The following is a 27,144-nucleotide window of genomic DNA, read 5'->3' as shown; positions in this document are numbered from 1 at the left end:
TTAAAGGGATAGTTTGTGCATTATTATACAAAACTTGGTACAATTATTGTCAATGCCCTCCTGAGGATAACCCTTTAAGGTTTTATTGATCGGCCCCTAGGTGGCACTGTGGTGGCAGTCTAATTTCATATTTGGTACCGTGGCCACACTATAACACTTAAGGCAATGAAATTCATAGGGGTGGTATAGACTGGCCCCTGTAACGCACACACCCCGACGGCAGCATGCCCGACACGCGTGTACTGCGAGGGCCCATTCAGTACTGTTATACTCCTAGTTATAATATAGTGTTATGGTGTACATCCAACCTGTTGTAGAAAATGTTGGTTTCATTCATATTTTGTGAAGAAAATGTACAAAAGACAACAGAGAAACGTCACTGAACAAAACCTTTTTTTTTTATTTCACTCAACAACACACACTCAAAGACTCTCTCCAAACAACAGACATTCAGAAACACCTTGTAGCATACAGTCGCTTTGCTCCAGCACAGAAACAGAAACACTGCCTCTGTGTGAGAAGCTTTGAGGAAAGAGAGAGAGGTGGGGGGCTATATTATGTACAAGGCCAAGACAACAGTGGCTTAGTGCAATTATCTGGAGCGTGATGATCAGCCATGCTATGTTGTTTACAACTACAGACACAAAGGCGTGATGAAAATGCTGAACTTTACCTAAAATAACCTCACACACTGAGAAGCAAATATATAAACTTACACGTATAATGATCTGGTCATTGAGGTTACTTGTGGCAGTCGTAAAGTCTTGTTTCATAAACTGACTCACTTTGGGGTTCCTTATATAATATTCTTGGTTTCAGAATACAAATTAAACACTTTATAAATTTGTTGTGAGACATAGTGCATTATCAGTTGGGTCTGGGCTGCAGGTGCTCGGTACAAAACTATGTAAAATACTTGTTTATCAAAGGTGAATAATGTCAGGCAGCTCAAACATGTACAGCCACCGTGAAGTAAAATGAAAATCTGTCCGTCCATTTGATGAATAATGGCAGCAGTGGAGGTGGAAAACAAGTCGGATCGCTTGTTCGTACGTCCGTTTGTACGACCCTGTGTGTCGCTGTGTGTGTGCGGTGACCGTGGTCGTCACCTACAGCCTCTCGAAGCCGACGGAGCAGAGGAGGAAGATGGCGTAGAGCAGAATGAGACAGAGTCCCAGCCTGCGGTCCAACCTCCAGCAGTTCAGATGGACACACAGGACCTGAGGACGGAAAGACAGAGAGCTTAATTTCCTGTTGCTCCGACCAAAATACAATATAATTCCCAGAGTCTAAAAACAGAGAGGAGGGCTATCAGGCCTCGACAGGAGAGAAGATGAAAATCACTGGTAAAGAAAAACAGGAAGCTGATGAAGGTGCAGACTTTCTGTTTTATTTAAGAAATAATTTGATGAATTGGGGTTTTTTGGGCCTCATTCACCAACTTTTCTCAAGGAGAAATTTACTCTTAAGAGCACTCAAGAGCACACTCAACTGTTAACTGTGTTTTCTTCAATTATCATTCTATAATATTGTAGGATCTAAATTGCAATAATCATTTTATTATTTATAATATGTTTTTAATAATTATTTTATTATTTACCAAAGCAATATGTGATTGAATGAACATAAATTATATGATTATACATGATTTATGGGCCCAAAGTAGGCCCGTTTTATGTATTTATATTCTATGTTTAATCAAACAGCGACAAATTGTGATCCAACCACAACTGTTGGATCACAACTCAGACTCAGTTAATGTTTATGTGTGTTATTTTATATCCACTACTGATGCTCCTGAATAGGACAGCTCATTTAGTCTTCATGTCCGCTTAAGTTAAAATTTGTTGTTTCTGTGTTGATACATGCTCTGCAGCCTTTTTTAGGGGATTACCTGCTTATAAGGGTTCAACTGGCACAACCTTTTAACTTACGAGGAAAATAGGATTTGTCGTTATAAGAACACAGGCACGAACAATTCAGTGGTTTAAGAACACCTTCATAAATGTACTCTCTTAAGAACACATTTAAGAAAAAACATAAAAAGGTATTTATGAGTGAGGCCTAAAGTTATGGAAAATGATTATTACTGATTAGGGTTGCAGTTATTTTCAGTTTAGTCTGTGATTTTAAGAGTGATTGAAAGATTTTATTTGAACTTACTTCACTTTTTCCCCACAATGTCAAAATGTTACGGTGGTGCCCCTTGACAGTATTAAGATAGTAAAAGGTTTTATTTCATTACATTGAAGCACAACTGCAAAAACTGCTCTCAAAGTACTTATTTCATATATAATGAGGCACCGTATCAACTCACTAAACATATCATGCTTTGAGAGGCTTGGATATTCATTTAAATATTTTACAGCAGGATTGAATTATTGAATCTAGAGGACAGAGATGCATTCTTGACTTTAGCTCATATCTGAGGTAAATACTCCAAATGCTTCATATAAACTGTAGAGATGTAACTCACAGTGAGGATGACTGAGGCCAGCAGAAGAATCACTGAGTACACCAGGCCTTTGCTGTTGATTGTCACCTAAAAACCAGAGATGAGAAAACATTAGTATGTTGTAAAATCCTGCAGTGATAACTGTCATGTCCTACAAAGTGAATTCAATCGGATACAGTACACTGTCAAACTGTCCCTGACTCGCACTAAATGAACGCTTGAGCAGACCTTCATCCAGATGAAGCTCTGGAGCAGCTGGTGCACTGCCTGGGATTTCTCCTCTTTCTGGGGGACTCTTATAAGATCTCTGTGTCCAGACTCCAGCGTATTATTTTTCAATCAGAGACAGAGCTACCTGTCATTTATACTGCAAACTGCAAAAAGCGCTTCATCTGATAGGGGTGTCTTTAATATAAAAAGCGTTATGAAGCACTGCAGTGTTTGATTCAACCCATCAAAATCAATGTTTGTTTCAAATCATTAAATTATCCCAGACTGTGGAGAAAAATCCCCCGAGCATTTAGTTTACACAAAATAATAAAATGTTTGTGTTTTTTTCTTCACAACAGTGGCGTTATGTAACTAAGCTTTTAAAGGGTTAAATGTCTGAAAATGAATGAATTTTTGGAAGTTACCATCAGGACTGATGTTAGTAAAAAAAGTTAACTCAGTGAAAGTGGAAAATAATATAAATATGACAGTTTTCTGACACATTTATTTTGCTGTCCAAGGACATCAGGGCAACTTGTTTAAAGTGAGGCAAAAGTGTTAAATAAAGAAATGTACATATCTTCATTTGATCTGTGAAATGCTGAACAATATTTCGACTTGAGATTTCTTTTACAGAAGTATTTTAAAATTATTTTCTGAGTAATAATATATGAGTGGATAGTCAAGAGGTGACAAGGGGGCAAGACAGGGGTAACCAAACATGATATCACTGTGTTTTTAGGATCGTGGGTTGAATACGCTGCACAGGATATCAGGTAGAGAAAACAGCTGGTGTTACCACGGATCCATAGCTGACGATGAGAGTCCTCAGCGCCCAGGGGAAGCCCAGGCCCAGCAGCACATCAAAGATATTACTGCCAACAGAGTTGGACACAGCCATGTCGCCCATCCCTGCAACATTTAACATACACACAATACAATTAATGTAAAGATATGTAATGTGTTTAACCCTTTATTAGGCAAAGAACCATATTTGGTAACTTGAGCGGACATCTATAACAGGTCTCCTCATAGAACCACATGGATTTCTCCATCACAGATAGTGACACTGTGGCATCTGACCAATCAGTAAATCATACAAGATTCAAGCTTTCCTTTATTGTCATTTTATTAAAAAAGTATACAACTAAATTTACATGTGCTTCTAATATATGAGGTGCTTTAAAAAAGACATCCAGACATTACACATATGTAATAAATAGTCTAAAAAGATAATAAATAGTTTAAAGGTAAAAGATAAAGTGGTGATGGATGCAAATAATGTGTTATTATCTATTTAGGGTTGCTGTGGGAAAGAGACTATAATAAATATAATAATGATAATGACTCAATTGACCTCGATTTGCAATATAAAAATGAAACATTTTGCAAAAAGTCGTGCCCTATAAAGGGTTAAAAAGGTGTTCAAACATCCAGTCAAACAGCTTCAGTTTTTCAGTCAAGAATGAACCTGATTAGGTTTTGTGAAATACTAAAATGTGCATAAAACCCAAAGTGTAAATATGTGTTGAGACAGTTTACATTTACATTTAGTAATTTAGCAGACGCTTTTATCCAAAACGACTTACAGGAAAAAAGGGGAACAATCAAGGTTTAGTGCAATAAGAGCCATTAGTGCAGCAATAAGTGCTAGTGAGGATTCTTTAAGGAGTAGAGTTGTGGTGTGGTGATAGGAGAGAAGATGCTCTCTGAAGAGCTGAAGGTCTTCAGGAGGTTTTTAAAGGTAGAGTGGGACGCCCCTGCTCTGGTAGGAACTGGTAGTGTGTTCCACCAACGGGAAACAAGACATGCAAATGTTTGGATTGCCTTGGACGAACAGGTGGCAGAGCCAGGCGCCGTTCATTGGAGGAGTACAACGGCCGTTTAAACACACGTGCATCAACCAGGCCAGATATTCGGAATTATGGCCAGACAAAACTTCCTAAATAAGTCCCCTTATTGACACCCACTCCAGCGCCACCATAACTTTTGCCCCAAGGTTGCAGTTCACTTTACACATTTACATTCACGGCACGTTAACATCTGACTCCCGCTGTTATGGTCGAAACTCAACCTCACTATTTTCACAATAACTGCGAAGGTATCAAATGACAAATTGGAATGAGTTTTAATGATAACAATACATGTTTTTGTCATGTTAATACATATAACTTGTAATGTCAGGGATATAAGTAGATAGTACCCTTTCATCCACACACACACCTTGTCGGGCGACGATGAGGCTGGCCATGCAGTCAGGAACGCTGGTGCCGGCTGCCAGGAAAGTGATGCCCATGATGACTTCTGGGATTCCGAGTGTGTAGCTGATTATGGTCACCTGCACAGAAACACAGAGGGAAGAGGCTGAGAGTGATGCACAGATCGGCTCTGACATCCACACACCACCTACTGGAATTAATGATTTTACTGAATTACTTTATTAACTTAAAATGATCATAAATGTTACAGTACAGCTGCTTTATTTTCATTATGGGTGGAGTCAGAGATGAAAAACTGAAATATATCAGTAATTTTCATGGATTATGAGGCAATTTGTTTTTATAGCACCTCTAGTATTCAGATATGTAACTTAGAAATTTCAAGGTACAAATATGGGACTTTTACTTTGAAATATCTCTAAATGTTTATGTATGGAGTACAGAGAGATGTCTTTAAGTCAAACATAATAGTCACTGTCATTTAATTTTTTTAAGGGACACAGGCGACATATGTGACCCTGTTGATCTTTAATCCATATTTTTTCTGTCAACATTGGCCATGCAAAGTTTAGGGCTGATTTAGTACAGCAGAGGGCGTATTGATCCATTTTCAAACCATAAGATGACATTTCTTATACATTTGATACAAAATGTCCATATTAACAGCAGCAGTGATACCTTTCTATCACAGCACAGTATTATAATTTAGTTTGCAGCTAAACACAACATGTTGAATCTGCAGTAGTACCACTTTAAATTATGTATTGTACTGATGTAGGTGTGCTTCTTGATGATTTATTGTCATAATTAGAGAGCTTTCAGGAACTGTAAGCGTTTTCATGGGTGCGGTCGTAACACTGCAGCAACTTTCATGGGAGATTTACACAGAAGAACAGAAAACTGTATAAACTTGAAAGAGGAAACGGAACTAAACTTTTAGCTTCTGAAATAATCAATGAAGTTCCTAATGCGTAAATACACCCAGTCTCTCTTAATAGGGAATCAATCAATCAAACTTTATTTGTATAGCACTTTTCATACAAAAGACTTGTAACACAAAGTGCTTCACATAAAAAAAGGAAAAAAATAAAATAAATAATAATAATAATGAAACATAAAAGCAAGCAAACACCCACAGAGCCCAACCCCAATTCTCCATCCCAACCATCCCATTATAAACAAAACACAAACTGAGGAAGCGCCATTTCAACGTCGAGCAGTGAGGAAACACTGGAGGCTGATAAAATAAATAAAAATAAACTAAGGTAAGATAAAATAAAAACAGAAGTAAATAATAATAATAATAATAATAATAATAACAACAACACTCAAAAGTAATAAAGCTAGATAAAAAAGATGGAAATAATAAAACATAAATAATTAAAAAAGTAAACCATGAAAAAAAAAAAAAAAAAAAAATATATATATATACAATTAAATAATAGCAAATAAATAAATAAAGAAAAGAGAAGGTGTTGTAGCACTAAGATGCATGAGCAGAAAAATATTTTAAAATGTTCAAGTAAAAGCCAAATTAAAAAGATAAGTCTTAAGCTTGCTCTTAAAACTATAAACCGTCTCTGATCCCTCAGGAAGCACTTGTCAGCAGCTCTGCTCTTCTGTCTGCTATGTTCACATTTCAATGAATGTTATTATTATTTTCCTCATTAATTGTGCATTATTTCACCCATCCGTAACTGAAATCTGTGCATCATTAGGGTGTGTGTGCGTGCATTTGTGTGTTTCGTACCATCCAGACCATGAGGTAGGAGAAGAAGGCTATCCAGAGTGTGGAGGCCAGGAAGGTGAGCAGGTACCAGCGCTCCCACCGAGGCAGGTTACAGTTGGGGATGGTGAAGTAAAGCAGGATGTTCACGGGCCAAGAGATCAGCCACTTCAGACGCATACACCAACCCTCTGAGGAAATAATGAAAACACACACACACACACACACACACACACACACACACACACAAAGAGGCACACAAGTTTCCCCACAGGGATCATTACAGATTCATCCAAACTGCTCAATTATTCATGTGGAACGGCCTGTGAATCTTAGTATCAACTTTTAATTAGCTCCATTAGCGATGAATCCATCTATAAAAGTGGAAGTCGGTGAAAAAAGCCAAAGAAGATGCAGTTATGTTTGCTACAGTAGCATCAGTGATGACAGCCTGATAGTTATCCTTTAGAAATGACAAAAAAAGTCATTTTGAAGTGTTTTATTTGACACATGAAGAGTGTGACGGTGTGTTTCCTCCACCACTCACCTGGCAGGATGAAGGGTCCGAAAGGCGCGTCCTCCTCCTCTCCTTCCTCCTGCTCTTCCTCCTCCTCCTCTTCCTCTTTCAGCTGCGCTCCCCTACCTGTCTCTCCCCCCGTCTCTTTACCCCTCTCTCCCTCCTGCGGCTGCCTGTCTCCTTCAGCCGCCAGCCCGTTCTCCCTCCCCCACGCCCCGTTAGCACCCAAACCCTCCTCCCCTGAAGCTCCCCCCTCCTCCGGGCCGCCCCGAGCCCGAATCAGTCTCTGCCTCTGTGGGTGGGAGAGGTGAAATCACAAAAAGGAAAAAGAAAAAAGAAGACATGATGTGAGGAGCTGCTTCATATGGCCGAGGCTAACACTCTGAGAACTGGCAGGAGGAGCGATCAGGCAGCCAGGCATGTCCTCACATTCACCTGGGAGGATTTGGAAAGCATTGATCGGGCGCATGGTACAGAGCGGGGGCAGCAGTGGAAGTCGCACTTTAATTTGGCACGGGGAATGGCAAGCACACATGCAGGAGAGCCGAGAGAGTGAGGAAGCAGATTCTGAGATTGAGTTATTTGTCTGCTCTTCTGTCTGTGATAATATTATGCATGAGGCAGCAGTCTGTTTGTGTGTTTGTGTGTTTGTGGGCAGCAAACAGGATGTTGTTTGATATGACACAAAATGTCTATCTCCCAATCTTTTTTATCTACCTGCAAAGCCACTGTGCAAAACTCTGCTGTGCTGTGAGGGAAAAATATCTTTCTATTGATCATATGGCAACCAAAAACATAATTAAGAAATAACACCATCTCCAGGCTGAAACGGTAGCCTCTGAACTCAGAGGGACTTTTCTTCCAGCACAGATTGATTACTCATGAAGGCAGATTGTGGGAGGGCTTAAAGAAAATAACCTCTACGGTTCTGTAAAGCAAAGAAAACATCTATGAAGAATTCTCACTGAGGTCGATGTAATGCTGCATATTTTCTGAATAGCATCAGGTAGTTAAGTATAGTCAGATCTGCGTTTAAAAAAATCACCTACTTTTTAGTCTGCTCCAGTCACTGCTGGAGCTCTATTGTTTTAGTTAACATTCCTTTTTATTCTTTATTTATTTAAATCCCTTTCACTCAAGCCAGTGTAAAGAGTTTTTCGTTCAATTGAGGAAGTTTTATACATTTTCTATGTTTTCATTCAGGTTTTTTATCTAAAAAAACACAACTACTGTAAACTGTGTGAATGGCCTTGAAAGTAAAATTCTGAAATTTGCAAATTAGGTTCCAAGCAAATAGTTCAAACTTTTTAGACAAGTTTTATAAAATTTCGGTGTTTCCATCAAGCTTTTCTCATGCGAATCTTCAAAAATAAAATCTAAGCCTGTAACACACTTTTCTCCAAAAACACATATAAATGAAACCGAGTAAAGCCCCATAAAACAGTTTTCTTGTGTAACAGGTTGTGATGCTACAGTGACTTTAGCAGGTTTTAATGGTGCAACATAATTTAGTAAAAGTCAAGTTACAAACTAAAATTAGGAGAACATTAACAAATAGATGGTGCAACCCAGTTCAGATAAAAAACCATTAGCACAGTGAGCCTTCATTATATTTACACTAGTTTTACCAATATGACCCTGTTCATTTCACAGGGATATATTGCTTTATAAAATGCTGCACATGCACCTTTTATACCCACCAACCTAGGCGGAAAAACCAGGGGAACTTGGCTTTATGTGCAGGGTGCAAGCGCGTGCAGTGTACCTCGTTGATGACCATGCGTCCTGCCATGCGCAGGCGGGTGAAGGGGGGGAAATACGGGGTGATGAGAAGGCGGAGGCTTGCCTCTGAGAAGGAGAGCTGGTGGGGGTTCAGGTTCAGCAGCTCATCCACCATCACCACCCCTGAGTCCTGACCGGCCACCACACATGAATCTGAGGGCAGTGGAGGGGGGGAGAGAGATAGAGGTTAGCAGGAGAGGACCAGTGGTGGAAGAAGTATTCAGATCCCTTACTTAAGTAAAAGTACTGATACCACACTGTGAAATGACTCCACTACAAGTAAAAGTCCTGCATTCAAAACTTACTTAAGTAAAAGTACAAAAGTATCAGCATCAAAATGTACTTTAAGTATCAAAAGTAAAAGTATTCACAATGCAGAATGGACTCACTCAGATTGTCCAAATATATTATTGTATTATTATTATTTTTGATGCATTTATGTAAGCTTTAAATTTACTGTTGTCAAGGTGGGGCTAATTTTAACTACTTAATATACTTTTGTGTGGTTTAATTAGTACAAATTTAAAATCTATTATGTTTTATGTTAAATCCTGACCTGAAAAGTAACTAAAGCTGCCAGCTAAATGTAGTGGAGTAAAAAGTACAATAGTTGCCTAAAAATGAAGTGAAGTACAAGTAAAAAGTAACATAAAATGGAAATACTCAAGTAAAGTACAAGTTCCTCAAAACTGTACTTAAGTACAGTACTTGAGTAAATGTACTTAGTTACTTTCCACCACTGGAGAGGACTGATGGTAAATAACAGACAGCAGACAGACAAGAAGACAAAGAGGGCAGAAGAAGTAGAGATGGAAAATCGTGTCCGTCAAAGTGGTCCAGTTCTATTTCAGCCTGTTGGGAATCCACAGGGGAACAGAAACGGGTTTGACTGGCAGTCTTAAATGTGTCACTAGGTCTGTTGAGTGCTGCTCAGAGGCGGAAACTTGATGGAAACTTTCTGATGTTTTGCATGTACACATGCAAAACACATGCAAACACATGCAAACACTAGCGGCTGCACCTGGCTTCAGCGGCACCATGTCGTTGTCACAGTCTCCAACACTTCCCACAGCAGTCGTCCGCCGCAGGCTGCTCAGACACGGCTGACCCGCCCTGCTGCAGTGCCTCTCCACCAGGCTGCACAGAGATCTGTTGAACCTGCACACAAACATAGTGTCTTCAGCAGATACAGAGCAGGGCTGGACTGAATACTTCAAAGCTTCATTCATTCGGATGACATCCAAATTCTGGATCAACATTCAAATGCTGCACAGCTTTTTTTCCTGCTTTCCATCTCTATTCATTCTGTTAAAACCCTGTACTTCTGCACAGTTGCAGATAAAGATTAGGCTTCACTAATATTGTAAGTATTAAACTATTTTTAGAATTAGATTTAGATGACTTGTGTTATCTTTAAAACTCCAAAAACTCAGAACGCTGTTAAGAAAAGGTTAAACAGAAAAAAAAAGATTGAATAATTTCCAGAATTCACAAAATGTTTTTTCTAACAAAATATTCAGCTTCAAGACCTTTTTTGTTGCATTTAGCCTTTAAAAATCAACTTTTCACTGCAGTCAAAAAAACTGTTTGCTCTCCCACTTGTTGCACACAAACGGAGGTAAGAACAACAAGCAACTGATGAGTCATATTAATTAATAGAAGAAAAAAAAAGACCAACTCATTTAATCCTATGAGTCACTTTATTCAATTTGGGGATTTTTTTTATTTTATTTCGTTTTTTTATGAAAAAAAGTGACAGACTCTCGAAGCTTCATTCAGGGTCATAGAAGCACTACTTCACACCAACAGGATGGAAATATGAGAGGAAGAAAAAGAGACTCACTTCATGATGATTATGTAGATTCCGTACATAGACATCAGGATGATGGTCTCCCACCTGAAACACCATCACATATTCATAAATACATCATTTATAACAATTAGTCTCGCAAACGAACAACAGAAACTGCTGAAAAAGTTAAATTAGTCTTACCACACAACTTTTTCATCATAGATCACCTGCAAACACAATTAAAATGTACTTTAGAAACACCTTTTTACACATCATATCAAAGGAACATCAAAGGACATCTTGATTAGAATTTGAAAAAAAAACAAGTTTAAGGATCATATTTGATAAAAAAATGTATTTTGTTATGTATTTATGTAGAAGCAATTAAAAACATCCAGTTACAGTCACACATAGTGTTGTAGTTTCTCTCTACCTGTAGCCATATGTACTGTTGTTTGTGGTCTTGTAAAAATGTTGAAGTTAAACTAAGTAAAAGTGATTTATGGAGAATTTCTCACCAGGATAAGCACCACTATGGACAGGATGTAGAAGACAGCATCACGAAACAAAGGCCACCAGCTCAGAGAGATGGGCTGGACAGAGGAGAGACGCACATAGCACATTTTCATTCATTAAATCAGGCAAATTGTGTGAGGTGTATGGTATGAAGAGATTGTATATATATATCATATGATCAATGTCTGGGCCAGAATGTTCTACATTGGCAGAAAAAGTAATAAAACAAATCATTTGCTTTCACGTTAAGAGTTTTCCATTTTATCATTTGCCCTCTTTTAGTGTCACAAAAGTTGTGATTATTCCTCCTTTTAGCTTTAGCTTTAGCTGTACCTGTCCTGCGAAGATGCCACAGAGGCCGATGATGACCAGGATGTTAAAGACAGCTGATCCCACGATAGTTCCCACACCCACGTCTCCTTTTGTGATAAATACCCCTAAAAACACAGAACAGGAAAGAAAAAGCCATAAATCATCAGCTAAACTTGATTTATTGTGGCAACATGTAAGAGATGATGGACTGTATCTCCCCCTACATAAATGTGTACCAAGTTAAACATAATATCTCTCTGAAAAGAAATATTGCATTTTTGGTTAGTAACCTCAGGGGCTGGACACATTCAATGCACTATTGTCTAAAGTCTCCAATACATATGAAAGCCTGCCTTTTTCTTTTGCTGAGAATAAAATAGATGATAGAAGCAATATATAGGGAAATGTACTCAAACCACATGGATATAGAAGCAACGTTTTCATTCCTAAAAACACCAGCAATACACCAGTTTCAAGACCATTTTAACAAACTGTATAAAATGTCTTCAGAAGTAATGGTATCCACAACAAAGTCCTGATTGTGTTCTCGTTTTTCCTCTTTTGAAAACATGTGTGGGATGGTTTCTGTTTAATATCTAGGTCATAGTTTGGAAACGCTGTGAACAACTTCCTTTTATCTAAATTTCACAGTGGAAACTTTGATCTCTCTCATGCAAATGCCTGGATTGGAAGGCAGAATGAGTGGAATTTTACTAAAAACCAACCAGACGACACCGAATAAAAATAAGTCAAATGTAAACACTGTGGAAAAACTCTTTGCAAGAAGTTATTAACTTTCTGTTTTAGAGAAGTTGATTTCTACTTTAAAAACTCAAATGTGTATTTTAATTTCAAGTCAATTTTTCAATTTGAATTCAGTTAAAATAGTTAATATGTTTGTTTCCTTAATTTCTTTAAAATAAAAAACAGATGCACTCTTTCATAAGAAAAAATATCCCAGCTGTAATAGTTGAGCATATTTACAGTAGAGACCCTGTCAGTGAACTATGAGGGGTTCATTAATAGTTATCAAGGTAGAATATTAAATTAATTGTGATGTTGATTTTTGTCCTTTAATTGAATCTTTTTTCTTTTCCTCTAAGTGTATTTTTCATCCTATTCCACATTTACTGGAACACTAACTGCTTTGTGAAAAAAAAACCCTTGTGAGAACATCTGGGCCATTGATGTAATTTGCAGGTCAGCTGGCAAACCATCAAGCAAAAATGAAACGTGCTCTTCTCGCAGCTTTTGTTCGCGTCTACTTAACGCTTGAAATCAGTGCTTCTTCCTGCAGACACTTGACTCCTCTCAGTTCTAATCAGATGAAGATGCATCTGATTGCAGGTAATTGGAGGCCTGATGGAGCAATCATTGGACTAATCCATTAGAGTGAGTAATTGATTAGACGAGCATCGTACTGACCAATCAGAGAGGTGAAGAGCTCGGGGGCGGAGCTCCCAGCTGCCATGAAGGTTGCCCCGGCAACATCCTGACTGAGCTGAAGGTTCTGGAGGACGAAAAAAGAAAAACGTGTTTTAACAGATTAAGGATGAAGAGGATGATATTTTACATGGTTCTTATTGTCAATCAATCCCAAATGAATGGAGAGACTGCACTGTGTGATAAGTAACTACTCTGAACCCCAACCGTTTACAGGGTGTTTTCTGTTTATTTATTGTTGCTCCTGTCACATTTTACTCACTGTAGCCTTGTTTTTCTACAATATGTAAGTCCTGCACCTCTGTGGAAACAACACAATCATGGCTAGATGTAGGGACAACTTCAAAATGTCTTTTGTGCAGTCTAACACAGTTATATTGCCAAAAATTTTACTTTTCTGAGTATTCATTTCACAATAATTTGAAGAAAACTGTGTTACCAATAATGGTTGGAAAAAGGGGACCCCACATGCGATATATATTGAACCATTTATATTTTAACAACCTTTATTTATAAACTGGTAAGGACAAATTACTTATTTTTGGCAAAACTTTAATGAGACATGTTGATGAAATATCAACATTTTAACCTTTGATTTTGTTCCTTTGAAGTGTTTGTCTCTCAAGATCCATTCAAAGACGGTCAGAAAGTTAAAAATCAGATAATTTGTTTTTGTTTCTGTCTACAATAAAGGTGTAAAACTGGCTGGTTTTGGTGTTCAGGGGGTCAGTTTGAGTCCATCCAACATGCTGTTATTTATTATTGCACCAAATATGTATTCATCTGCAAATGACAGTAGTCCCCAACAAATGCACTATATGCTAATGTTTCAGCATGTTTGCTAAAAATCTACAGTGACCAGCTGTTTGAGAAAGATTTTTTCTTACAAATGTGTGACACAGATGAGGCAAACGATGGATTAATGCATTTTGGTTTGCGCCTTTTTTGTGGAAAATATAGAAAGCAAGAAAAATAACTCTATCCGTATCCTTTAAAGGTTTAGAAGTAAAGAAAATAAACAGATGCTTTGGGAAAAATCCAAGTTAACACTTTAACCCATAAGAACCCAGAGCCAGTAATCCTTAAAAAGGAAAATTATGGGGGATATACCAACGACCAAGTGGACCTTATGATATATCTTATTTTTAAATGAATAAACTAGACACCTTTTCTGTTTACAGAAACACAAATTTGCCTTTTTCTTTGCATCTCCACCACATATATCAAAATTGTGACTTTAATAGTGCTGTTAGACAACAAATTCCATTTCAGATTTGTTTTTAAGTAACAAAATAATAATAAATCGAGAATAAATAAATATAAATAACACTGCCTTATTGGACGGCTTCTTAACAAGCTACTGTAGCTGTAGAACACTAAAGAACACACTTATGTACTTGAGAAAACATACATGAACATTACTAGAACATTTAAAATGTTTGTGTCACCGTGGATTCTTATGGATTAAATTTTCTTTTAGCTCCTTTTAGCTTTACTAAATGTCCTTCATGATTTAATTTATTTTTATCATGTCTTAAGTTCATACCTCTGACACTTTCTCCAGTGACGGCACAAAGTAAACATCACACACGATGGCCAGTGCATGAAACATGTAGATAGCCTGTGAAATACAGGAGACACAGACACGTTATTGGCCACATGGCTTATGTAAGCGTGTCTGTTTGTGAGTTTAATGCAACAGAATGAAGCTTCCCTCATTAAAAATTCTGGCTTTGAGGCAGACCCGATACTCACACAGAGAACATGGAGGAGTACCGCTCCGTGTCTCCTCTGCTCCGGAGTGAAGATGTCTTCAGGAAAATCAGACACAGCTGGAGAGGAGACGGACAGAGAGGAATCAAATAATGTATTAAACTGCGGGGAATTCACACAGCTGAAATAATAGTGGATTAATTGATTAATTCATCACAGCAGAATCCGTCAGCAAATTTTCTCATAAGCAACTGATTGCATTTTCAAAGCAAAAATGCCAAACATTCACAAGTTCCAGTCTATTCTAAACCATGAAACAAAAAACAAAAAAAAACAACATAATTACGTTATTGCTATTTAGATATTGCCATCAGCTACAGAAAAAAACCCAGATTGGCTCACCAAAGCTGCAACCTGAAAAGCGAAGCCAATGCTAAGTGCTTTAAACCTGCATTCTTGCTAATAACCAGCAGGAGGCGACTCAGTTTGTTTAAAAAAGAAGCCAATTTGTTTTTAAGTCGATGGGAAAATGACCCTACCTCTAACTTTTTTTTACCTCAGTAAACATTTCAAGGATAAGATAAGATATTCCTTTATTAGTACCACAACAGGGAAATTTTCATTGTTCCAGCAGCAAAAGTGTCTAGCAAAAAATAGAAAGTAAAATAACAATAAATAGTAAACAAGCAATAATTACAAGAAATATATAAGTATTAACAATTTAAACAACAAGAAATATAAAAATTAGAAGAATATATACAATATAGACAGACACAACATTTGAAATTGCACCATTACACAGAGAAAATATTTATATTGCAACACCTGATTGAAGTATTTGGAAAGTACTAGTATTGCAGTTTGTGTCCACTATAGTGCAGTTACTGTCAGTTTTGGTGTGTGTGGTCTACTGGGAGCAGTGCTGGTTGTAAAGTCTGACTGCTAATGCTAATGGCCTCAATAAGAGCCCGACAGATATGGCATATCTGATAAGGCATATCGGTATGGGTGTATATGCTGTCTGATATCTGCCATTATACACAATATATAATGCAGAAAATGTTGCTTGGTTTGACTTTGAAATGGTGTTCGCTCTTAATTTAATTTTCAGCAATTGACTGAAATTGAACAGTAATAATGTTTCGCTGCTTATTTTATTCCTCAGTTATAATTTATAGAATTAGAATGGTGAAAAATTGCATAATCCACATAAAAAAGTCTATTTTCATTCCTGCTGAAAAAAAAATACTCAATCAGCCACTAGTTTCAAGTATTCTTTAATACAGCACGATGTTGATTTTATAAATGATGGTCTCATTTGGAGTAAAATAGATGATAAAAGCAAGGTATGCTTAAGGCTACCTTGTAATTGACAGGTTGCTACCACGGTGCAGTGTGTTTTTGTCTTAGAAATTTCTTTCACAGTGTGTTTCCACTCATGAAAGGTAATGGCAACATTTTGGTCACTTAAAAATGTCTTCAAGTGTTCAATTGGGACTAAAAGACACTTAATCACTAACCTGAACATCTTTGGACTGATGTTCAGACAAAATAAGCAGATTGATGTCCTTCCTCGGGCTTCAGGACATCACGATCAGAAGATAAATCAGGAATGAAAATAACTGTTATTTGCACCTCCACCCTGAACCTCCAGTCACTTGTCTGTGCACGTGTGAAGTGTGTGCATATGACTTTGTTGGATGTGTGTCCGGCTGAATCTCCTAGCAACAAGGGCCGAGGCGGCTTGAGGTTAAAGTGGCGCCACAGTCATGTGACTACACCAGTTTAGTGGCATTATAATTTAGTTTTTCCGCCCACGTTCTTCTCTAACTGCTCATCTCGTGACTTTTCACTGTCCTTCACGGCATCTGCACACTATATCATATATACATGTATTTATAATGTTTTTCATCCCTTTCAAAAAGAAGCCAGCAATTCCTATAAAGTCAGCCTTCAGAGGCAGCTAATTTGGCTGAGTTTGACGATGCATCACAGCCAGCCGCCCTCTTTCCAACTGTGAGGCAGTGTTTTGCTAGACTGCACAGCTCAAACAACTGCCACGACTCACTGCGCCACAAAAAAAAGCTTTTATTATGAAGCTGCTCTAAATAACAATAATCTGGACAGCTGCCTTCCAAGTGACTCTGATTTATTTGTGTGTCAGGATTCATAAAACCTCCGCTGAAGATGAAGGTAAGAAACATGCAAGTGAAATAAGTGTGACTAAAGTGGATGCACAGAGGCGACATTGTGCATGTTAGAGGCTAACATGTATCACGTGTGGAGGACGGAGACACGGATATGGTGTGATATTATGACACATGATTTTGTTTGTACACGGATCAAACGGTGCATTTTTATCACCAAGAACAAGATGGTGCTCTTGATAACAGCAATATGGTAATAGGAAGAAAAAATGTCTGCGAGGCCTTGAAGTTAATCTGTACTGTATTTCCCTAAGGCAGTTTTCTCGCTCAATATATGCAGTGCAGGATATTCTCTGTAATTGGCTTCAAAATCTCTTCATCTCACATCCGACCCGAAGACGCTGTCACTGTGTCTTTCAAAACAGCCAAACAGATCCAAGCGATGAGAGAACTGCTGATGAGAGGCCACTAATCAGCAGGTCATTACGACAGGGCAGGCACTTTGAACAGCTCCAGATGCACACACGCCATCCAACCACAAACTCTGCATTCAGTTTCCTAGCAACCGGGTCCCCTCAAAGGCCCAACTGTGCTTAAACATCGAGATGTGCAAAATTTGAAGAAATGAAGGATGAGGTGGAGGGGAGAGGTAGATCGATGCACGCAGGAGATAGACTCGGATTAAAGACTTTAATAGAGATTCTCTCACACTGCCTTGGCGCGCGCGCACACACACACACACACACAAACACACTCACTAATTACACATTCATTACTGCATTAATGTCCAAACTTAACTCTAGGCATGTTAATGTTTAAAAAGGCCTTTAGTCCAACTAAACTAATAGTTACACGTAATTGGATGTGTCTATTTTGGTTAAAATAGATTAAATTACCTCTACTGTTGCATGCACACAAGGGCTGCAAAATGAATCAAAATTTTATCAAAATTCTTATATGGAGTAGTACAATATCTAAATCTCAGGAAGGGTAATATTTGTTAAAAGCAAAATATAATTCTGAATAAAGTATATTCTATTATATATATATATATATATATATATATATATATATATATGTGTGTGTGTGTGTGTGTGTGTGTGTGTGTGTGTGTGTGTATGTGTATATTTCCTGGCATAAAAATCTTATTCAAGAGACATAAAAAACAAAAACAAACATTGCGATATCAGTCAAAAATAATGTCAAATCCTTTTTTTTCTCCAAATCGTGCAGCCCTAAACACACACACACACACACACACACACACACACACACACACCAATATATATATACAGTATTTGTGGTAAAATTTCTCACCAGATGTAGAAATACTGTCAGTCTGGTTGTTGTCTACTTCCTGCTGGATGAGCTCTCTCTTGGACATGGAGATGTCCTGATCCACACTGGGTGACTGAGAGCCTAAAAAGAGGGATTGACATATAAATATAAACAATCCTGATCAAATATTTATGAGTTATCATACTGTTGAAGTATGAAATACATTAAGTTTATCCAACTTTATGGTAAATATTTTGTCTACTGTGCTGCTAAAACACTCTTTTAAGGTTATATTTAGCTGCATTATTATTGCAATCCGACATTTAAATTATGTGATTTACATCGTTATTGACAACGCTATTAACGGATGACTTTAGTGCAGATGAAATCGTGATGTTTTTTTATGAAATTGTTTTTTGAGAAGCACCTGTAACATCGCTGAAGTTGAAGATCAAGGCGGCTGCGAGCAGACCGACTCCACAGACGCAGAACCGGGGGAGGAGGCGCGTCTGCCTCGGTCTCCTCGGCGCCTTCATCCCGCCAGCCGCCGCCGCTCGCCGGCTCTCCGCCTCAGAACATGTCGCCGCCGCCGTCACACCTCCACCTCCTCTGCCTCACACAGCCGACCCGGTCCCCGCCTCACACACTGGATCAAACTGGCTTTCTTTCTCCTGGTTTTATTTTTCAGGGATTTCAGCTTTGGGCTCCATCCACGATCCAGGAGGGTGTTTTAACAGGTCCGGCCTGTCATCAGCATCTGAGCACGAGTCAACGCAGCATCCGCATCCACGAGCTCAAACTCCAATTACACAATGAATCACCAGCCAGCTCGCAAATAAAAACATCCCTCCCGATTGAGACCGTCCTCTCGTCCCTCCTGCCCTACATCTGATCCCCCACTTTATGATGCTCCGGATGGGAGGGAGGGGGTGTTTTCCTGAAGTCAGAGACAAGACCACCAGAGAGCGCCTTCAGCTGGGAGGGGCGACCCGAGAGACCGGCTGGCACGGGAGCAGATATCACGTTAACCTGGAGTTTGAGGGCAATTTTAATATAGACATTATACATTTTCCTCTCAAAGACAACTTGAATTACATTAGTCGTCTTTTTTATATATAAAAACATATACAGTCGTGGAAAAAATATATAAGACCACCCTTTTTCTTTAATTTCTTTTTCATTTTAATGCCTGGGACAAATATAATGATAACAACAAAAATAGCTCATAAGTTTAATTTAGGAGCTGATATCTAGATTTTCCATGGTTTTCTTGATAACCAAAATCATTAGCAAAAAAACATGGAAAATGGCTAGATAAATTAAACTCTTATAAGCTATTTTTGTTGTTATCATTATATTTGTCCAAACAACCTTTAGTTGTACCATGTATTAAAATGAACAAGAAATCAATGAGAAAACAAGGGTGGTCTGATATTTTTTTCAATGACTGCATATGTGCACTAATTAATATATATATATCTATATATATATCTATATATATATATATATATATAAATCACCTGCCACAGATGTACAAGACTATATTATATTTAATGTTAAATTTATCAAGCACTATATCCAGTAGCTCCCACCAGTGTTTGGAGGGTTACTTTTAAAACATATTCCACTACAGTTGACTGAATGATTGCCCCTAAATACTCATCAGGTAATGTATTTATTTTTATTTTATGCCTTATTTTAGTATTTTGCACTGATTGTATTTTTAGCATTGGTCTTTTTTTTTTAAACTCATTATATTGTCTTGGTTTTTAATTTTGTGTTTCTTAGGGATGTCAATTATAATTGCACTTTTGTACTTTGGAACGCCATATTTTTCCTCTGTGTGTATGTTGTTTTTACATATGGTTGGTATGACAGTTAATAAACTTTAAATGTGTATTCTTAATACTTTGCATTACTTTTGGAATTATTAACATATAAAAAGTTTTTCTAAAAACAATTGGTTTGAGACATTTTTTTAATGTAGGGAAAATATTTTATGTATAAATACAGCTCTTCTTCTAAACTAAAGCTTGATGATCAGTAAGTTTTTTTTCTAAATTTTCTCTGAAGGTATACTATGAGTTTTTGATAAAAACCTTTTCTTTAGTGAACATATTTCCAAGTCCTGTTTAATTAGACTTTTACTGATATAACATATACCATCTCAAAACAAAAATAAATGGTTTCTAAATACAGAGGTATAATAATCAAATAGGCCTTATCAGCCTTTGTTTAGTGGACTGAATGTATTTTTTTCAAACTCATTTATTTTCATAGAACTACACAAAAAAGTAACAGAAATTGATTTCCACTACAGAATTTTTGTAAATAAATAAACAAAATAAGCCTTATGATCTGCTGAGTAGACAACATATTCAGCAAAAACAAAAAACAAAGATCAGCCAGATAGATAGAGTGTATATGTTTATAAGATGGTTTAATGTTTAGATCAGACGGGAGGGGCAGCCACATAATGCACCCTGCAGTAGGGCTGTAACCTCAGGCCTACACAGCCCAACAAGTCGTTGATGGAAGCAAAGTTCCCTGAACAGTTTCCTGAAACCGCAAAAGCCAAAACAGCGAGAGTGACGACGCACAGCAGAAATCGTGCTGCTTCCTGGCTGACTGTCTCGAAGATACCCGCACACCTTAGACAATGGAGAAACCAGAAGGACGATAATAATCCAGTAATAAAAGATAAAGAAAGATGTATTAGAGCTGTGTTATGATGTAAAACTGAAGTACTTTTTGGTCTGAAGTTCGACGGTGAGGTTTTGAGGATTCAGCAGCTCCTCAGTCTCTGTTTCCTCCTGCACACACAGTACCAGACATTATTGATCTCATCATTTCTACATCTACAGCAACCTTGTTCCGCCTTGGCATTAAGATGCATCTTGGATGAACCGATAATTTGAGTAACTGCAGTTCTGCGTCAGTTTTCATTCCCTGAAGTTTCTGCCAGGAGTGAACTGACGTACTTAGAGCTGTCCACTTGTGATTGGATCACCCAGGACATGTTGTTACCATGTATGACCAGTCACACAGCTGCTGTCTGAGATAGTTTGAATCTGGGATTTATAGGGGCACAATCTAGTGGTCACTTTTGGAAGTACAGAATAATCAAACTGATAATTCTACACTCAGATGTATTGCAGGGCTGTTTTAGACTGCATTCATTTTAACTAGCTGTACTTACTTCACTTTTTTGTCACATTCTTCCTGGCTCAAAACTCTAAAAACAGGGGGGAGAGATCATACTTGTCTATGGTCTGCGGCGTCTGACATGCTGCTATTCACGTCAGCAGAAGAGCCAAGTTGCTTAATTTCCTCTGCGAAGGACAGAGGAGGACTGAGCGATCCTATCTTTTCTCCCATCACGCTCACATTCAAATTCACCATAGCGCTGAAAACAAACAGCAGACACACAGTACAACAGATGACTCAGTGTATGTCGTGATATTCATTCAAAGCAAAAGGATATTGTGTGTGTGTCAGGGTTACAATGCGGCCTCATCCACTTGGTCCTTCAACTGCTCTCTCAGTTCCTGATTTTCCAGCCTAAGATACTGCAACAGTGACACATCATCAGACAATAAAACAGATTTCAACTGCTCATAATATAAAGGCTTTATCTGACAGCAGTCAGAAGTGGAGTGAATACGTATTTTCTATACTTTTTTAACTGATCAGCAGCAATGAGAACATCTTTACCTTTACGAAGTTAGCATTCTCTTCTTCCGTTTCCTTTGAGTGCTTTAATTGCATGTTTTTCTGTCATAAACACACACATGAAAAATGTGTTTTATTTAAATAACAAAAGACAAAGAACTGGCAAGATATTCATGTTGAACTGGAAAGAGGAAGATCAATATTTATTGTTAAAATCTTGACTTTTTCTTTAGTTGCTGCCTAGAACTGACGTGTCTGTTCCTACCTGATGAATAACCTCATCCCTATTCTGCAGCTGAAACTGAGCCTCTTCCATTCTACGCTGAAGAAAAACATGATATAACACATCAGGAGCTGATTATATATAGCCCTTTCCATACTGCAAAAATGCCATAATGAGCTCTGGGAGTGATAAAAATAACTTAAACATCTCCAAGTTGAATGGTGTTACCTCCAGGGTGTGAAATTCGGCCTTTAACTTTTTCAAGTTGATCTTGTCCTGGTCTCTCTCTTGCTGGAGACTTTTGAGCTGAAAAAGTCATAATAACATATTTAAGGTGAACTTTTGTTACCACATATAAATGAAGCATGACAGATCAAAGTTGCTCGTTGAAAAGTAACAAACATCACACCTCTGCAGTTAGCTTCTTATTCTGTTCCTTCATCACGGTGGTTTCCTTCTTCTGCACAAAAACACAAGACAAAGGGTCACCTGAAGATATTACAAATGATAGCCATCCTATTTGCCTGTTTGAGGTTTAACTGTTTGTCTACCACACACACACACACACACACACACACACACACACACATATATGTATATATTAAGTCTCAACAGACTGCATATACATGGTAATTGTAGTGGAAAAAAGGGTCAAGGCTATATATATATATATATATATATATATATATATATTTGTGTGTGTATGTGTGTCTGATAGAATTAACGAATACGTTTAAATATCTTCCCCATGTCTCCACCAGTAATACACATGTATGTAACACAATAATACTTCTGGTAACCCACAAAATCCTGAATCTTTTCTTCACTGCATCTCTTTGCCTTGAAGTCATCATCCAGGAGTGATGTGCAAGGCTCTTCTTTAATGTGCTGTACTTCACTGATGCTCTTCTCCAGGCTGCAGACACAGAATAACATATACAAGCTCCAAACTGTTTTTCCACCGCAATGTTAAAGCACTAGTTCAAAAGTGCTACATAACAAAGATAACAATGCTTGCACAACAGAAACACCTTTAAAATGAGAGCAAAACTGTCTCTTTATTATCTGTGATGGAGGTAAGCTAACAATATGTCAGTTTCACAGGTAGCAAGGAAGTTAAACAGATGATAATTACACCAAGAAATGATTGCAGTTTAAAGTTTGATAGTCAGACAGTTCAGGGACAATAATAACTGAGACAATAGTTACACTTCTGCTTGTCTTCTGAGGGCATCGTTCTCTGAGCGCAGCATCGCCATATCATCATCTGCAACATCCAGCCAATGCCTCATCATAGCATTTAGGTCCCTTTGCTGAGTGTGATTGTAATCAAGCTCTGCTATTTTCTCAAGCATCTCTGTTGGTGTCCTACACACACACACACACACACACACACACACACACACACACACACTAAAGATCAAGCTTCAAGTTCTGTTTGTGTGTGTATGAGGTGAGTTACCATTACTCACATGTTTTCTTCTGTGACATCCATCTTGCTGGCTTACTCCTCCCTGCTGCAAAAAAGCATCCACCAAAATTGCCATAAAGAGCAAGACATAACTTTCAAGATATTGTTCCCATTTTTCTACTATCCTTCATTTCTTTTTCGTTTTTTCTGTCTGTGACTCTCTCAATGACGTCTGAGTTGCATTCAACTGCTAAGGATAATACCTGCAGAAATATCTGCAATAAATTGGCAAAATATCCTATCATATCTTATATCATATTAGTAGACTTTAAGCCTGTAACAGACATTAACCAGCCTTTTCTGAAACATCTGCATCTTTGAAAGTCAGCCCATGTGGACATAATGCTGCTACCTGAGCACATAAGCACAATTTTGTTAGCTATATTGTAAAAAGAAGCTATTTTTTAAACGTACCTTATGTTTCCATTGCTGGTGTTATTTAACTAAAGTTACAGGCAAGGAAACACTTTCGAACATTAGTTCTCCAGGTCACAGCCATATCGTCGCACTGTTAAAATAATCTCCTAAGTCATTTTTTGTCAAAATTGTTTTTTTTTTGCCTAAATTATCTCGCCGGCCACCTATGGTAAAATCGCCTACATCCTCAGTTGATCTGATCATGTGATTTTACCCCTTTAAGATCATCACTTCTTTGACAATTTGCCACATTCATAGGCATCAGATAAGAACCCAGCAAAGAAGAGCTAGAGGGAGATTGTTTGGTTATCAGTTTAGTTTATCAGTGTTTTATTGTTGACACTAATATTGGCAACTCTTTATTTTGAAGGTGTCTACATACGAGTGACATGAGCGTGTCATAAACATGACATGGGATGTGTCATGAACATTAATGACACTTTGAGGTAACATTAATGCTCATGATACTTGTCATGTCATGTTTCTGACAGGCTTGTGTGACTTTTATGTAGACACCTTCAAAATAAAGTGTTACCATATCTTGCTTAAGTCACAAAGGCATGTTTAAAAAATTGTCTAAGTCATTTATTTCTCTTAAGTTACATAATTTACACACAGTGTTATTAATATGCCAATAGCCATCCTTTGTTACATCCTTTTTGAGTGAAATGATCAATAAATGTCATATGTTACACTTTTGGTGAAGTTTTTTGTGTTTCCTGCAAAACTTGAAAAAATGAGTTAGGCGGTTATTTTAACAGGGTGACGATATTTAAAAACCACATAATGTTAACTGAAGCTTAGCATTAGATAAACCTAATGATTAGCTAAAAATGCTGGTTATTCCCACACATTTAACGTAAAAGTTTAACACACAATACACGTGTTGGAAAAGATTGGCGTATGCCGCGTGTATTTCTGTTAACGTCCTTATTTTGTTGTCAAAGACCTAGCTAGGGTTAGCTAAACGCTAGCATTAGCAACCGTTTATCGGTTAGCTAGCAAACTAAACGTCCCATAAGTCCCAAGTTGACCAGATGTTAGCAAACCGCTAAAACTGATAATATTTAATACTGATATCCGCTTTAAATCATGGGGGGAAATGCCTTACCAGCGAGTAAATCCAAACTAATGAGATTTCAGCAGCTAAACTGTAGTTGGTTGCCACACCGGGCGCCTGGCAGTGACCGTTTACAAATAAACTGTAATAGGAGAATTGACAGCAGAGCCGTTGATAGAGACTCTCAACGGCTCTGAGTGACAGGTGTTGTGCAGGTACTTGACCACTGATAGAAATGTGCCCACGGCCGCGGGAGCGCGCATGCGTTCATTTTAGTCTGAATATCGTCACCCTGTTAAAATAACCGCCTAACTAATTTTTTCAAGTTTTGCAGGAAACACAAAAAACTTCACCAAAAGTGTAACATATGACATTTATTGATCATTTCACTCAAAAATGATGTAACAAAGGATGGCTATTGGCATAGTAAATTATGTAACTTACAACTTACAAGCCTGCAGTGGTGGAATGTAACTAAGTACATTTACTCAAGTACTGTACTTAAGTACAATTTTGAGATATTTGTACTTTACTTGAGTATTTCCATTTTATGTTACTTTATACTTCTACTTCACTACATTTTGAGGCAAATATTGTACTTTTTACTCCACTATATTTAGCTGCCAGTTTTAGTTACTTTTCAGTTCAAGATTTAACATAAAAACATAATTAATATGAAATGTTTGCGAACATGTAAACATATTTTAAATTGAACATCATAAGAGTATATTAAGTAGTAAAAATGAGCCCTACCTTGGGAAAATTAAAGCGGTCCGTACATAAATGCATCAAAAATAATAACCCAACAATATATTTCTAGAATACATAAAACAATCCAAGTGGGTCCATTCTGCATAAAAAGTACTTTTACTTTTGATACTTTAAGTACATTTTGATGCTGATACTTTTGTACTTTTACTTCAGTAAGTTTTGAATGCAGGACTTTTACTTGTAGTGGAGTAATTTCACAGTGTTGTATCAGTACTTTTACTTAAGTAAGGGATCTGAATACTTTTTCCACCACTGCAAGCCTGTCAGAAACATGACATGACAAGTATAATGAGCATTAATGTTACTTAAAAGTGCCATTAATGTTCATGACACATCCCATGTCATGTTTATGACATGCTCATGTCACTCTTATGTAGACACCTTCAAAATAAAGTGTTACCATATCTTGCTTAAGTCACAAAGGCATGTTCAAAAAGTCACATTTTATTTTGATTTAGGCATAATAAATCCGCTTAAGTCACACACTTACATAGGCCATTATCTTAAAGGGGTAAAATCACATTGATAGAGACTCTCAACGGCTCTGAGTGACAGGTGTTGTGCAGGTACTTGACCACTGATAGAAATGTGCCCACGGCCGCGGGAGCGCGCATGCGTTCATTTTAGTCTGAATATTCGTTCTGACACAAATTGTCCCCCCTCTATAATGCACAGCCTCTACTGTACCATCAAGTGATTTATTTTGTATACATCTGATTATGATGAATAATGTTGGTGAACATGGAGACGTTTCCACTTTCCTTTAAAAAAGTTATAGTGGGAAACAAAGTATTTCACACTGCATTTTTGCTCTGCCACCAAATGAGTCCACCCTTTATAATGTTTAGTCTATGCCTAACATCAAGTATTTTCTTGTATGTAATCACTTGATTAAGACTAATAACCTTGATTGTTATGGAGAAGTGTCTTGCTTCCTAGCAAAGATTTAATCTAAGTCTGAATGCCACAGGAAAACAATACTTTAAAGAGTTTGCCTTCAGAAAAATTGAGGAATTAGTCAAAGGAAACCTTGCAAATTTCAGGGCAATCATATCTACTTCAAACATTCATAAACTACAGTGGTGGAAGAAGTGCTCAGATCTTAACTCAAGTTAAGTATGCATCATGCATATGATCGGCCTATATATTATAACAGTGTTATAATTACTGATGTACTAATGTTTTGTCACTATGAGTTTAATAGATTACTGTCACAAATGTTGCAGCTTTAAATCAACATAATGAAATCAGCATAAATTTGAATAAGTTGATTTGACCATTCACTCAATCATCCATGATGAAAAATTACTGGAACTTCAGAAAACACTTTTCAATTAAAATTTTTACTGTTACCACAAATTGTACGACATTGTACAAAAGCGAAAATAATAAAATAAAAAATCTTACCATGGTACCATAC

General features: G+C 37.5%; 2 protein-coding genes across 4 annotated transcripts; both read right to left on the bottom strand.

Annotated features, from left to right (window-relative positions):
- Nucleotides 1-380: 380 nt before the first annotated feature.
- Nucleotides 381-19,240, bottom strand: slc24a6a (solute carrier family 24 member 6a). Of its 2 annotated transcripts, none has more exons than XM_059345754.1 (17): nt 18,538-19,240; nt 18,150-18,251; nt 14,728-14,804; nt 14,519-14,593; nt 13,021-13,039; nt 11,551-11,588; nt 11,220-11,294; nt 10,903-10,928; nt 10,753-10,806; nt 9,931-10,067; nt 8,893-9,062; nt 7,158-7,419; nt 6,635-6,801; nt 4,889-5,003; nt 3,465-3,577; nt 2,477-2,542; nt 381-1,220 (listed from the first exon to the last, which is right to left on the bottom strand). In XM_059345754.1, the coding sequence occupies exons 1-17, from the start codon at nt 18,644-18,646 to the stop codon at nt 1,110-1,112; spliced, it is 1,716 nt and encodes a 571-aa protein (XP_059201737.1). In that variant the 5' UTR covers nt 18,647-19,240; the 3' UTR covers nt 381-1,109. The 2 variants fall into 2 exon arrangements, with proteins under 2 accessions (XP_059201737.1, XP_059201736.1); XM_059345753.1 differs by having other exon boundaries at nt 11,551-11,654; nt 12,955-13,039; nt 18,538-19,238.
- Nucleotides 19,241-20,533: 1,293 nt separating this feature from the next.
- On the bottom strand, nt 20,534-25,115 carry LOC131981479 (girdin-like). 2 transcript variants are annotated; one of them, XM_059345759.1, is made up of 12 exons: nt 25,005-25,115; nt 23,478-23,522; nt 23,215-23,373; nt 22,810-22,921; nt 22,415-22,465; nt 22,234-22,311; nt 22,048-22,104; nt 21,825-21,884; nt 21,615-21,679; nt 21,372-21,516; nt 20,859-20,923; nt 20,534-20,761 (listed from the first exon to the last, which is right to left on the bottom strand). In XM_059345759.1, exons 2-12 carry the CDS (start codon nt 23,498-23,500, stop codon nt 20,563-20,565), a joined length of 1,014 nt encoding a protein of 337 aa, XP_059201742.1. In that variant the 5' UTR covers nt 23,501-23,522; nt 25,005-25,115; the 3' UTR covers nt 20,534-20,562. The 2 variants fall into 2 exon arrangements, with proteins under 2 accessions (XP_059201742.1, XP_059201743.1); XM_059345760.1 differs by lacking the exon at nt 22,048-22,104.
- Between the last annotated feature and the right edge of the window lie 2,029 nt (nt 25,116-27,144).

The sequence above is a fragment of the Centropristis striata genome, chromosome 12, assembly GCF_030273125.1.
Source record: "Centropristis striata isolate RG_2023a ecotype Rhode Island chromosome 12, C.striata_1.0, whole genome shotgun sequence".
NCBI classification, from domain to species: domain Eukaryota; kingdom Metazoa; phylum Chordata; class Actinopteri; order Perciformes; family Serranidae; genus Centropristis; species Centropristis striata.
This window is presented reverse-complemented; position numbering and strand designations above follow the sequence as displayed.

Coding starts and splice junctions, on each gene's coding strand:
- LOC131981479 (XM_059345759.1), bottom strand. CDS start 23,500: ATGGATGTCACAGAAGAAAACAT. Junction 22,922..23,214: donor CTCAGAAGACAAGCAGAAGT/GTAACTATTGTC, acceptor CTGTGTCTGCAG/CCTGGAGAAGAGCATCAGTG. Junction 20,762..20,858: donor GTCGAACTTCAGACCAAAAA/GTACTTCAGTTT, acceptor CCATTGTCTAAG/GTGTGCGGGTATCTTCGAGA.
- slc24a6a (XM_059345753.1), bottom strand. CDS start 18,646: ATGAAGGCGCCGAGGAGACCGAGGCAGACGCGCCTCCTCCCCCGGTTC. Junction 13,040..14,518: donor CACTGGAGAAAGTGTCAGAG/GTATGAACTTAA, acceptor TTCGTCCTCCAG/AACCTTCAGCTCAGTCAGGA. Junction 7,420..8,892: donor GACGCATGGTCATCAACGAG/GTACACTGCACG, acceptor TCCCACCCACAG/AGGCAGAGACTGATTCGGGC.